At 39.7% G+C, this 14,655-nt stretch overlaps 1 protein-coding gene across 3 annotated transcripts; it reads left to right on the top strand.

The window, feature by feature from the left end:
- The first annotated feature begins 1,357 nt into the window (after window positions 1-1,357).
- Window positions 1,358-13,902, top strand: LOC115008704 (transmembrane protein 198-like). Of its 3 annotated transcripts, none has more exons than XM_029432453.1 (5): window positions 1,358-1,880; window positions 10,275-10,512; window positions 10,883-11,458; window positions 12,111-12,184; window positions 12,904-13,902. In XM_029432453.1, exons 2-5 carry the CDS (start codon window positions 10,362-10,364, stop codon window positions 13,051-13,053), a joined length of 951 nt encoding a protein of 316 aa, XP_029288313.1. In that variant the 5' UTR covers window positions 1,358-1,880; window positions 10,275-10,361; the 3' UTR covers window positions 13,054-13,902. The 3 variants fall into 3 exon arrangements, with proteins under 3 accessions (XP_029288313.1, XP_029288314.1, XP_029288311.1); XM_029432454.1 differs by having other exon boundaries at window positions 12,111-12,188; window positions 12,904-13,107; XM_029432451.1 differs by having other exon boundaries at window positions 1,364-1,880; window positions 12,111-12,259.
- The last annotated feature ends 753 nt before the right edge of the window (window positions 13,903-14,655 follow it).

The raw sequence follows: 14,655 nt of genomic DNA, 5'->3' as shown, positions 1-14,655 counted from the left end.
GTAATCTTTATGATCTGCTTAGTCGAGTCAAACCGGTCTGAACAGATAATAAAATTATCTCCAGATATAAATGAAGAATGTGAACATGGTAAACAATTAACCACTGTTCCTCTCAAACCACAGCAAATTCCCAACCTAACTATAGTCTGTAACTATATGAATAAAAAAAGGAAAAATAAATTAGTTTTCCTGTAATATACCCCTTATCTGTGTTTATCATGTCTGTATTTACGTCCTAAAAAAGACCCATTAAAAATGGTTTAGCATTTTTAAATGTATTAACGATTAAATTACTATTGCGCTATAGAACAGTTATAAGTCATTATTAGGACAACATTTGGGTTGTCATGTTGTAAAACATCTCTCATTAATAGTCCAGTCATTATTAGAGGATAATGGGTTTCATCAAGTCTGCAATAAATATAAATGTTAATACATTAATAATAATGAGTTTTCATTTTCCGTGTTTGTTTTGAATATGTGTACCCTCGACTCCCTGGAAAACAGTAGGCTACTGATACAGAGTGGACTTTCCTCATGAAATAAATGAAACTGAATTGAGTCACTATAGTAATTTCTAATAACTTGTTTTAGATTATCCTTTTGAATTTGTTACTTGATAAACTCAAGAGATATCAAGAAAAGGCGTCCTGCTGGAGAAGAATAAACATCAACCTGGCAACCTAAAATGTGTTCTGATTCATTTAAATGATCTATAAAACATTAGCAAATCTTTTATTAGTTATTAATACAGACATTAATAATAAGTATCTTTATGCATACACAACCTTTTGAAACAAAGTTACAAAGTGCTTTACACGGTTGGAAAAAAAACCCATTTCAGAACAGCAATGAAATACAAACAATTACAACAAGTCAATAAATAACATTAAAAGAGATAAGACATGTTGGAAAAATACATTTTTAAAGATACGTTTTGAGGAAGGATTTTAAAGATGTTATTTCGATATTCAAACCTTAATTACAACGTAGCCTAAATCACTTCAAAGGGGTCATATTAGAAAGTGGTACCGTTACAGCTAGCACTTTAGACCAAACCTAATTAAGAAGCAGCTGTAGTTAAGCTAGTGTGGGCCTTAATTATAACGTTTTAACTACACTGTGTTCTCCTATAGGACGTTGGGGAAAAAACAAGTGTTGGGTTATATTGGTATATGGACTGTTGTAATCAGTTCATTATTGTTTCTTTATCAAATCTAAGTAACCCCTTGAGTTTATTACAGGAGCTCAGGTATAGCTAGCTAGCTCATTAAAGCTAGGGCCTCACTCATCTGTTGCTGTGCCCCCTAACCCCTCCCCTCCTTCCTGCTCTTCCAACCGCTTCCAACGGCCCAACTGACACGACGCTGGATGGAGATAGAGAGGGGGATTGCCTCGGAGGGGAAACTTTTCCCCCCTTTGTTTTTTTAAGTGCCGTTTACTTCAGCGGAGAGGAAAGGAGAGGGGAGGTGTGTGAGGGAGGATAGTTCAGATTTTCCAGAGAGGAGGTTCACTTGGAGTAGTTTGGTGTGGAGTCACAGACGGGAACTTCAACGGTTAATTCAGACACAAACGTGTGTGACTGGCTGAGGCTCCGCGGAGAATGGAAACTAGCTAACCCCCCTCACATCTGTAGTCACAGCTAGGTTCGCGTTTGAAAACATTTAAATGAGGCAGCGATTTGAACAAAATGATGCCGTTGTTGTCGGTTTTGCGCAGTCTGTGAGTTTAAAAAGAGTCTACGGAGAAGTTGGGAGAAAACCGGTTTTCCCTGGTACCCTACCGCCGCTTTTGTGTTAGTGAATGGTGGGGTGTTTTTCCTGTTTGACAGGGCCAATTGTCAAGGAGAAGTTACAACTGCCAAACACACCGGCTCATTGGTAAGTTTTTAAAAATCACTTTTACTAAAGGAAAAAAATAAAATAATTTGTGGAGCAGATGTCTACATCACTAGGTTACTCTTCGTTTTAAACCATTAGGTTTGTTTGTCTGTCTCTTATTCTCTGCCAGTGGACATTTGGATTCAGTTATCTCTGGTTTATCCCTGGAAACAATAGCCTCATACTTCATTACAGAAAATGATTGATTATAGTCGAGCGATTCCTCTTCAGATCCTGCCTGATCACTGCCAAACTCTACAGCTGGAAATGTTTGTAATAACACGTAGCAAGCCTGGCTGCTTCCATGGCTGCTCCCTTTTACATTTTACACTTGGGGCACATAATGCAATTTATCCTTCAGCCTTTGAGGACAAGGACATACTGATCCAGAATAATAAAGGCTTTATTGGTGTGCACCGAACCAAACGTGTAGACCAAAATCCTCCAGTATTGGGCTTTAATCAGCACTGGCTAGGAATAAGTTAGCTATATGAAATGTGTGCCAGTGGAAGATGGTAAGTGGCCTCCAGCACTTAACATAAATACAAAGTAAATTCTGATTTGATTCATTTAAATCCATATTACATAACACATAACAGATTGTTTGACTAATCTGAACACTTAGAGAACTTGTATTTCTTTATTGTTTATATTCACCCATAGTGTCTAGGCACATCCTTGATCTTGTAGCCAAACATTTCATGTCCCTTTATGGCCCATGTAGCGTGCAAGAAGCCCTGCGGTTCTGCTGTGTGATCCAGGGTGGGAGTGCCTCTTGGGTTTTTGGGTCGTGTGATGACAGCCTACAGGTCCTGTTTTTACTGGGGAGTGCAGTCTGTAGTTACACCCCCTCAGTGCACCCCCCTATATACTACTCTGTCAGCCTACACCAGATGGTTTTGCCTCTTTGAAAAGGCAGAGAGGAAGCCCTTCCCTGCTTTGGGGAAAGAGGGTAGGCAGGAAAGAAGGCATGAAGAGCATGGTTTGATGAAAGTTAGACTGCACATGTTGTTTTGCATGGCGCCTTTTCATTAGCGTGGATGCAAGGGTCTCATTTTTGTCTTGTCTTTGTTATTAGAATATGCTAACACCGTGCTGACTTCTCTTATCTTCAACGATTATAAACACTCAAACGTTATTGAAAATACTGTAAGAGTGTTGACAACAGAGTGTTTATTCTTCTTATTAAGGTACTGGCTGGCTGGCCATCTCTATATCTGCAGTTCCAAACTTATCTGAGATGGCGACATTGGTTAACTTTATGTTTAACTGAATAAAGTAAAAATAAAATACACAATTCTTTACTTTTTAGTCTACATTATAAAACAACTTTTGTCTTTTGGATAATCGTGACATGAAAGTTTCATATCGTCCCATGCCTAGTCAGGCCACATGCTCTGGCTTCCTGCATTTGTCCATATGGACAGCACATGGACATTGTATACTGAGGATGTACTTTACGCTTGTCACAATGAATATGAGCAGTCAAGGAAGAGCTGTGCTGTATAATCTGTTTTTGGATCATCAAATGCAGATGATCCCTGTGTCTTCCTACATTACATCTTAAATCAAGAAGCCTATCTGAAAGAAGAACTAACATGGCTGAGCAGTGACCTGAGTTTGTAGTTAGACTCAGAGATGGAAGGATTCAGAGACTCCTGGGTGCAAGAAAAACCCCATTGTCACATAGAAACCACATAAAAACTGATACCAGTCATTTTGAAACATCCATAGGCTACTTATAGCACTTTAAACATTGGTTATAGTTATTATGACATGAGAGGGGTGTTGAGCTTGCTTGGAAAATGAAGGACACACATGATATTTTAGGCTCTTGAGATCTCTGTAGGAGGTACAATTATTTTGGACTGGAGTTTGACAAAGAGGGTTAAATGGCTGCTTTAAATGATAGAGCTGCAGACATATATAGGCACTGCAGGGAGGTCTGAACCGCTGCTGAGTTCTGACTCCTTTCTCTGCCACTACAGTATATACAAAGTATCACAATCAGTGTTCTTCTAGTTGATTTTACTCTCTGCCTAAGCAATTATGTTTCTTGTACACCAACTCCCTTTGAAAAGAAAAGAAAAAATGTAAGTTTGATAAGAGCCAAACAAGTTTTAATATACTCTATATAATAATACCACAATACCCCACTGACATTTCCCCAGCTCGACTTCATACAGAACACTCCTGGAACAGGTCGGACGTTGTTGTCTTCTTCTGCTCTACGCCAGCCTAGTGTTCATCAGCAGCATATATTATCTCATACACAGTGCCACACTGTCATGCTCTCACTAACATATGGACACCAGTCACTCCACCGCAACGCCTACTAAATGCTGCTCTCCACCACAAACCCTAATAGAGCGTTGTGGAACTGCCCCTCCTTGCTGTACACACTGTACGCTCCGTCCTCTGCTGCTGGATAACAACTCCAACTTATTGCAGCATAGAGTATTTACTTGGTGGATGGATATTAGTCCTCACTATGTTAATGACCATGTTTATTTCTAATGTACATTATACACGCTTGCACCATCGACATGTGACTCTTGAAAAGGCTCCTCATTGTGTTTCAGATCTTTTTTTCATGCCTCTCCATAAGTAGCTCTCGGCATTTTTAGGTTGAAAGGCGTCTATTGTTAAGACTTAAATCAGGCATGAGATTGAAAGATTATGGGAAAAAGAAGTATGATACGCCTACTACTAATGAAATATTGCCACAAGTGACCATTATTGGGTCCATAGCCTGAGTGCAAATTATTTGGCTGTGAGAATTAGGAACTTGATCTTTATTGGGAAATAGGAGACTTTAGTTTAAGTCCTACAACTGCCAGTAAGATTGTGACTGACATGTTGTCACTTGAACAGCTGCCAATTGTGTCTCTATAAAAAAAAACTTATGTGCAATCAAATGTTGCTAAATTAGGAATTTTCATCACTCTGGGTAGTATCACGATGTTGGAATTCTTGCTGTGCAGTGTGCAAAAAAAAGTTGGGTGAATTGAGTCAGCTTAGGGATGCAAATAGTTTTGAATACAATTTACAATTTTGGGAACTCTGTGGTCACAATTATGTGGATTGTGAGGACGAAAGTGAAAGTTCAGATTTTTTTGGTTCAAGAAAGATCTATTACATCCAAGTGCACATGTATGTGTCACATCTTGTCAGAGAGTTGCATTAAAGCCCATGAATTGGGAAATGTCTGATTGAGATGGCTTTGGCTTATGACTAAGCTGATGACTAAGCAAAGACCACGTGACTCCCTGGAAAGGCTGCTTCAGAAGAGAACAGACTTGAATATGAAAATTAATAAAGGATAGTTACATCCCAGATCTGCACAGGGAAAAATAAGCCCTGTTGACGTTATTCCTGATCACACCTGGCCTTAAAATGGCATCTTAGTGATGTATTATGAAGTGCAAAGCTCTTATAGTTGTGAATGCACCTACAATGAGGATGCACTGTTTGTTAGACACACGTTCATGTGAGCATTGTGCAAGCAAAAGTGTCCCATGGGTTACATAAAGTCAAATTGGCTGTGTGCGCACAGCACGACAGAGCTTTTAAACTACAGCTGAACATATTTACGTGCGTCTGTGTGTGTGTTTGTTTTTGTTTTTGTTTTTTTTAGGTGTAAGGAAGTGTGAGTGGGGAAGCATAAATCTGTATTAAATTAAAAATTAATTATTAATGTGTTGCTATAAAGTCTGCATAGATTTGTACATTTTTGCACATTCATGATCAGTGCATAATTTTGGTTTGAATATGGCTGCATGAAACTCAGACTGAGAGTTTATTAATAAGAATTACAAAACCGCTTAGCATCCAAAGTCTGGCAAAAGGTGTAAATTGATCATGTGGTGCATGGCTTATTATGCAAGTAGTTATATCACACCAAGCTCCAATTAGGCTGAAATAGTTTCAATCACGTAAGCAGAGACACAATGGCAAGTGTTGTATATGAAAAGTTGTCCTGCGAGCCAGACAGATTACAAGCTTGTTTTCATCATACTGCAAGGTTGCCTTTCCTGCTGTTTCCTGTTAGAAGGACCAAATTGCTCAAGTCCAGTTGTTTGTGGTCACAATGCTAACTTTCGTAGCAGTGCAGAGTCCTACTGTAGATATCTGCTTCATGTTTTCCAGTCCCAGATTCTCATTTGAAATATCTAGACAGTGTTGTTGATGAGGTGAAGTGATGTTTCAGTGTTGATAATCCAACTTTGTGTTCCTATCTGCGCCGTGTCACAAACACAAGGATCAGTTCCTGCTGAAAGTTGATGTTCCACTTCCTCATCTGGTCCGGAGCTTCCTGCTATGGGGAGACAGGAAGCTCAATTGCAGTCCATATGCTGTCTTGCCTAATATGAATGTTAAAGCAGATGTTATTGTAAAGATGAGCGTAACTGTATCCATGTTTATCTAGTTTTATGTTTAGCACAATATGGCATCCGTTTTAATAACCCCCACTCTGACAGTTATCTTTATTTCCGTGGTTCCAGTTGTCTCGGCCTGATTAGTCTTTCAGCTGGTTCGGATGTTCAGCTGAAGGTGGCAAAATTTATAGCTGCAACTGCAAAGTGCAGACCCGGTGCATCTCACATTCTTAGTAGAATGTTGCAAGTCAAGTTGTCAGACGGCCAGGTTTTCGGCTTTTCAGCTGGCCATAGCCATCAAGTCGGAGGAGCGTTTGCAGAATCCTTGGCTGGGATCACACACGCCCACCCACCCCTTTATTAAACACTCCTTAATTTGCTATGTGGGGAACTTATAGTCGGCCCTGCCTGTTCCTGAGCAGCTGAGCACTCAAATTTGCACTACTCAGCCCCCTGCAGTGTTTGTTCAGGGGGAGTATACTCCTGGGCAAGTTTTTTGTTTTAAGGGCAACATAATATTCCAATAGCTCATCTGCAGCTGATGCTTATTGTGTGTCCATTCACAGTTACCTCCTACTGCCTCTTGAGAAAATGTAAGTGATACTTCTGGAGGCAATTATGTGTTTTCTTTTCTTTTTTTCTTACCATTGGAGTCCAAGTGAAGAACTTTCATATGTTTCAAACCTCTACTGGTCAAGCTAGTCCATGCTGGAAATGATACTCACTAAACTTTTCAGTCATTTGTTCCATCAACTATTGAATAGATTTCCATTCAATGAGGATGAATCCTACTGAATTTGGTAATCCTCTTACTTTTCCTCTAGCGTCATCACATATTTGTCACATATTTGTTTTTGAGTGGAATATTTAAAAAAACTTTTGAGGGATTGCCATGAAATTGACTACAGTTTTATAAGGTCCTTCAAGGACGGATTCTAAGAACTTTATTGATCCTCTGACTTTTCATCTAGCACTATCATCAGCTCTAGAGTTAAATAATGTCCAATCTTTTGTTTATGACCAAACACCTGAAAAACAAATGACATTCCCAGCTGCCTACTTTGTTTAGTGCATTCTAGCTATTCTAAGTACAGCCTCACGGAGCTGCTAGTGTCTCTCAGTCATATTGACTTGTATTGAATTAGTTGCCAGGCGACTTTAGCTTGTAGAAAATTCAGCTAGGAGGAAGCATTGGGAGGTTTTGGGGCCTCCACAGAGCTCAGTCATTAAGATAGATAGTTCTGTTTCTAGTTAGGACCCCCTCCCTCCATCACTCACCCGCGCTCCGAAGGCAAATACTTGGCACACATCTTACAGCAAACACTCGGGATCTCCCAGTCCCCTTGGTGCTCTCAGCCATCTTTATGCGGCCTCCTTTTTCGTCCGCATGGTTTCCTCTGAGTGCCACTAGAGGTCACAGCATGGGCCTCAGAGTCTTTGTTTTGCCCCATAATGGCTCTATTCTCTCACAGCAGCAAGGACTTCCAAGCCTGCTAGACATAGGACACCATTGTGACTCACGGAGGGGTAACATGAGGCAGACGCACAGAGACATGGGTGTGTTTGTGTAGTTTTAAGTAAATTACTGTTAAAATGGTGTTGAAATGTTAACTAGTTCACACAGTGCTTGCGTTACTTGGTAACCAAAAAAAGTTGTTTTACCAATTGCAATATAAGATTTAACAGCAACCAAATATGATCCGTGGTAGAAAGGAGGACACTGGACTTCATTATTTCCTCATAGCACTGATCTGACATTTGACTTATTATCATGGTTTAACTAAATTCAATAGGCAGACCACAAAACATTAATCCAACGTCCTGGCTCGCTGGAGGCAACAGATGAAGTTGTGAGAAAATCTTATTAGTGTCCAATTACTGTAAAAAATAAGCCACTGTGGAATAGACTATTTTACATATTTTGTACAAAGCGAGATACATCAACAAAGACAAAACTAGAGAAGAATTACATTAGGTTAAATGGTTTAGATTAGGTTAATTATCTTATAAGTATACATTGTCTACTATATACAACAAAAGTACATGATATAGTTTGTTAAAGGAATTTATAGAAGATGACCTTAGTCATAATTGTTATTTTTTAGTTTCACATGTCTCACTAGAAGAAAAAAAAAGCAAACAGAAAGAGGTCACAGAGCAGGTAAATAGGGGAAAAGCTTTAGAGCAGAGTCACAAAAAGCTCTACAGACAAAGCTGGCTGGTGCAGGTGTTTCATATCCAAACCAACCAGGTGGCCTTTTTCTGCATTCGTGTCATATTGTACAAAGGCCAGCTGGGGCAAAATGCTCCGGGGCAAACCAACAACAATCAGTGAGAAGTAAACTATATGTGATTCATTTTTAGAACATAAGAAACCTTTTTTTAGAAGTACACATTAACATTTTTACCAATTCCACATTGCAACTCAGACTGAAACAACATGGAGAAGTAGATCACAGTAATGAGACCAAAGAGCGAGACAAAAGTCGACAACAATGAGCTTCCTGTGTCTGTCAATCCATTTTCTAACCTCTTATCCTGTTCAGGGTCACAGGGGGCTAAAGTCCTCGCTTAACTGTCCACATTCATATTGGCTATGTTTCTCCTAAATTGTGTGTCTTGTCTTCAGTGAAGAAATCTGACGTTGCAGTAGTCACTGATGGAAAACAGAAAGAGGGAGAGAGGGATAGGTACTGAAAATCTGCAAGTGACTAAAGAAGAAAAGAAAACTTTCCAATAGGCTCATTTTTTCCATGTAAAGTCATTCATAGGCAGGACATACAAATTACACAGCCCTGTGTCTGAGTCGAAAACAAATGAAGCACATTTAAGTGTAAAAGAGGAAAAAGATTTAAGGTGGGAAAAGTTCCAGTTGCAGGAGAGGTAGTGGATAGACAGGGCGGAAAGAGAAAGATCTGGCAAGTAGCAAAGAATAAAGGCAGGAGGGACTGTTCCTGACTGTTTGTCCCGAGTAGAAAACGTGAGTGAGCTGTAATCGGATCTCAGCTGTGGTGAGATCATACACAAAGCCTGCCAGCAGCCTCAGAGAGAGCAGTCCACCCACAAGCCTTTAGCCCCATGGCAGCCCTCTGTGGCTCTCTACAGGCCTGCCAGCTTAAATATCATATATAATTATTCAAGAGTACTAGTTAGTTCTAGAAATGACAAAGTTAGTGGAGGTGAAATGAGAAAGAACTACTAAAAAATGTTTTTATACACTGTTTTGCATACAATTTGATAAAAAGGTGGGCTTCATATAATTTTGGACTACTTTAGTATTAAACGCTTGTGTCTGTTAAAGTGAAAACCAAGTATCTCCAAATTTGGTGATATTTTTGTTTTTGGATGAACCGAAGGATTACATGTTCTTTTATGAAAAATGTTCCTACTTTTTATTCTAAATAAACTATTTTACACAGTTACATCTGCTGCTCTGCAGTAATATTGAGTACATATACTCTGTCCGCTAGCTGTTATCATAATACAATGATCAATTAAGTGTGTATATTTTTAATAAGGAAGGTTGGCAAGTAAAAGTAAAGTTGTAAAAAGAAAATTAAAATAAGTCATTTACATAAAACCAAAGTTTACTGACAGAATACATTGCTCCTACGGTTTCTCCCTCCTGTGTTTTTCTAAAAGGACAGTTAAAACTAGATTATTTTAATTGCATTCAAATCTGATAAAGTAAATCCAATTACACTCATGACTGTGAGAGTTCATGACCCTAATGATTAAGGGGGGGCAGAGATCAACAGGGGTCCTGGCATATGGATTATAGTGAGTGAATGAGCTTCTTGCATGTCCGACATACACGATTGCACTGAGTTGCATAGCTTCGTGTTGAGTCTATGGCAGCTGCACATACAGAGCAGCTAGGAAGAAGTCACAGTTGACCTGAAGGTTTCACACTTCACATTTACCCCTGGAGTACTTCAGTTTTCTGTGTTGATCAGGATACCACACACTTTTTAAATTTTTCCGTAATTTATCTACATTTCCTCTCCTCTTGCAGTCACGAGACCTGCTCAGATGGACTTGAGATAACAGCACCAGAAGTTCCACCTTTGTCCCAATCTCCAGCCTCCCGCATTCGCCCAGAATGGCAGATCCCACCGGGCTGAGCTCCGAAGGGGCCGCAGGCACGGCTGAGGTCGACGTCTGCAGTTTGGAGATAGAGAGGAATTATGATGTCATCCCTGCCGTCATCTGCTCCATGTGTTGCCTGTTTGGCATCATCTACTGCTTCTTCGGTGAGGATCCCCAGCCGGCTCACAGACCTTGACATTGAGGAAGCTCAGACTGAATGTTTTTGGGATGACATAACACATCAAAAGGCCACTAGTAGCTGTAAACTTGCTCCATAAGGCAGCTTAAAATATATAAAATCAATTTGGATAAACCTACGCTTTCACTTGATGTTACTGGTTTTCTCTGCACCCAGGTGCTAGTCTGCATCTCCTGTTTCATTTGACACAAAAACATTCTGATTGTATCCAGAGTTGCTTTGTTGAGCTTGTACCTTGTGAACCTTATACTCGTATAAAAAAATGAAAGTTTATTCACTGATCGGTACAACTGCTGATTACTTATTGCAGCTCTCTCCGGTCTCTCCTTCTCTAGGTTACCGCTGTTTCAAGGCTGTCATGTTCCTGTCTGGTCTGATGTTTGGCTCCGTCATCATTTTCTTGCTGTGCCACAAGGAGCATGTGCTGGACACCCAGCTGAGCGTGGAGGCCAGCGCAGGTATCGGCCTCGGTATCGGCCTGCTGTGCGGTCTGGTCACTATGCTGGTGCGAAGCGTCGGCCTCTTCATGACCGGCCTGCTGCTGGGGCTCCTCCTGGCTGTCGCCGCCCTGCTGGTCACTCACCAGTTCTACCCTCCCACTTCAGTCTGGGTCCCACTGGGTACACTTCTAGGGACGGGCATGCTGTTTGCTGTGCTGGCACTGCAGTGGCAAAAGCTCTTCACCATGCTCTCCACGGCTGTGTTTGGGGCAGCTATCATGACAGTGTGCGCTGATTACTTTGTGGAGATGCTGGTGTTGGCTACGCATGTGTACGAATGCTTGCGCCTCACAACCGGGCCACCTCTCTGCTGGTACAGCTGGGTCATTCTGGGCATCTGGCCCGCCCTCAGCCTCATAGGAGTACTGGTTCAGTGGAAACTGACGGATGACAGCTTCTCGCACACTGAGGGTAAGGAGGAAATATCATGACCCTTTGAGTTCTGTTATAGGGGTTAGTCAACTTCTAAGAATTACACTTAAGGAATGGTGGAGTAAAAAGTGTAGCAGTAGCATCTGAAGTCGACTCAAGCTATCACAGCCAATCAGAGACAAGGATTTATACTACCTCTGACCTCTGACGTCTGAGTGATATGTTGCTCTGTAAAAACAATATGTGATTTTTATATTTTTGTGAAAACTTTAATATCTCCACGAGCAATTGATATGTAAAATTAACAAGAATCTAATACATTTTTTAATACAAAAATATACAGTATAAATTGGGAAACAAAATAGTAGTTAGTAGCACATTGACGAGTGCTAACGTGAAGATAAATATAGAAAAAATAGAAAAAAGGAAAAGGTTGTGTAAATAATCCTAATCTCATTCATAAATTTGTGAGTAAGAGTACAAGTGAAGTATTTTTACTTTTATTTTTGACTTTATCCAAAGTTTTACTTTTAGCCGATAAATATGGACACAGATGTTTTAAGTTAGCATTTTACAAACACCTTTATTTCTTCTACTAATGTATCTTATTGTCTGTCTAGAATGACTTGGATTTGCTTAACAATGAAGTGATGTTTAAAAGCTGCCTTTGAATTTCCCCTTCTCATTGAAGTCGTTATCAGTCGGAGACAGAAGAGAGTCCAGCTGATGCGGATTCGAGAGAAGGACGCCAAGAAGCGACAGCAGGCAGGTGGGCAGGAAGGCACTTACCGCCGTAAACCCACCCCAGTGAAACGTTACGCTGGGGATCTACTGGCACCGGTCAGTGACACCCAATATGGAGTGTGCTGTAGATAATGATTATTGTGTTTTTATGGCATCAGTTATATCTTACCAGTAAGCCGAGGCCTGTCACCATAATTACGTTATCGACTTATCGTACGATATATGGATATAACCACAAACATTTTTGCTGACCTCAATATTGCCCGTTGTGTTTACATGCGTCCTTGTTTAAATAACAATGTTATCAACATTTTTGGCAACATAATGCCAGAATAAACTGCAGGGTTTTTGCTACCATTATAAAATAGCGTTGCGAAGACATTAGGCATTTTTGTTAACAGAACACATTTAATTTATTGTTTAGATTGTGTGATTTTTTTCTATTTATGATTTACTCAAGATATTTTTGTATATTTTTTACATTCCAATTCCAATGTCTGAACATAACTTTATTTAAATCATTATTATGCTATTATATTATCTATCAGTTATATATCAGTAGAATAAAATCGTCTTAGAATGACAATAATATTGTTTATCGCAATTGTTTCTCGGACAATATATTGTCCAACAAAAGTAGTTATCGTGCCAGGCCTAAGCCTACCTGATGCCATAAAATCCTTGTTGACTTCACCATTTTTTTGTACCTCACTCATCCCTCCCTGTGTTGTTCTTCTCAGAGCTACCTGCAAAGTCTGCGGGACAGACAGATGGGCACAGGCACTTCCCTTAGCAGCCTGGGCACTGCCAACCACACCATGATCGACTTGGACTACGACACCGGGTCCACTGCGCCCCTCACAGCTACAACCCCAGTCGTCAGGGTCTGAGCGAAACAGACATAAGAAGGGACTACTTTGTGCTCTCTGGTCCTCCAACTGTGTTTTCCTAACGTAGAGCAGAACCAACAAACGGCTCCTCTCGTGCTCTTACATTGATGTGGAGTGAGGATGTCTGTCAGTCCTGGGTGTTTGGTGAAAGAGAATGCTGCTTTTTGGGGAGAAGTAAGAGATACCACCTGTTTGGTGAAAGCTATAATATAACCACTGTGTTTCTCAGAGAAACACTTAAAAACAGATACTAACAAAGTAAGGTCTTCCATTTCCTCTTATAATGTATTAAATACATAAACAGCAAGTACGAGCCTCAGATGTATTTCTGTTTTGATAGTGAACATGACAAAACAATTTGTGTGACATTACATGTACTGTACTTAAAATGTTAGTCATTGCCATGAAGTGTTGTGTTATTACATGTCTTACCTGTCTAACTGTGTGAAAGTGTATCATTTTAATAACTGTGTATATTTTTAGATGGAGTTTTGTGAGAGATTAAAATATGACATGGAGATGATACATGGAGTGTGACAAAGTGAAGCAAAAACTAAATGGTGAAAATAAAAAACTGTTTCTATTTCCTGTCAGAATACAGTAGGTGAAGAATTTAGACTGTTGTGTATGCATGTGGAGTAAACGTTTTACAATTTAATTTATATAATGACAGTACATGGTAGGGTTGAAAAAAGGACAAAAAACAAAGCATGTTTGTTGTTAATTTGTAGATTTTTAAATAATCATCCATTGTGTTTGAATTTTGCAGGGACAATGCACTTGTTACCTGAATCTGTACATACCTGTTGATAGACATTTCGAAGATAAATAAATGTGTTTGATACAAAACCGCTTTTTTGTCATTGATTGAGTCAGAAAAATTGCACTGTTTGTCTCTTTGGGCTCTTAGCAACATTGGCAGCATTGCTCAACAGATTTCTCATGGGCAATAAAGAGGTCATGGGGAGGATTTCCTACCATGCAACCAGTTTGAGTTGCCATGGCACCTTCAGGTTTTCTTACGTAGACAACACAATGCAGGACAGACTGGCCCTTCATCATAATGAATGTTAAATATTCTTCTATCCTTTTTGTGGGAATGTTGAGCCAATGTTCTGTTGACAGGGAACTGTGATCAGAAAGACAACTTTACAGCAGACACAGTCTTGTTTAATTGTAAAAAAAGTTACATTTTATGTCACATGATTTTTCACAGACCAGTGTGGTTTATGACATAATGGAGTTGTTTCGTAACATTTAACAGCACTAAAATACTTTAAAAAGTGTTGCACGAATGGTTAAAGAATATGTCTGAACAGAAAGTGCACACTCCCATCATCGTATTACATCTTACTGAAAATATTAACACACATAATCCAACACATATGTTCGAGAGAAAAACAGAAGGCCTCCCTTGATTTCACCCTGAGATCATACAAAAGATTACATAATTTTGGCCGTCACAAAAACACATATGTGCTCAAGGAGTAAGCCTCACACAAATCAGCCTGCTGCGGAGGGTAGGGGTAGCTTGGTTAAAAACCAGACCCAGTGAAATAAAGTCAATTCCAACACAAAAATAGTTTTAGGAATACTTCATCC

The sequence above is a fragment of the Cottoperca gobio genome, chromosome 5 (assembly GCF_900634415.1).
Source record: "Cottoperca gobio chromosome 5, fCotGob3.1, whole genome shotgun sequence".
Classification (NCBI taxonomy): Eukaryota; Metazoa; Chordata; class Actinopteri; order Perciformes; family Bovichtidae; genus Cottoperca; species Cottoperca gobio.
Note: the sequence above shows the minus strand (reverse complement) of the source record. Positions and strands in the feature narration are given on the sequence as shown.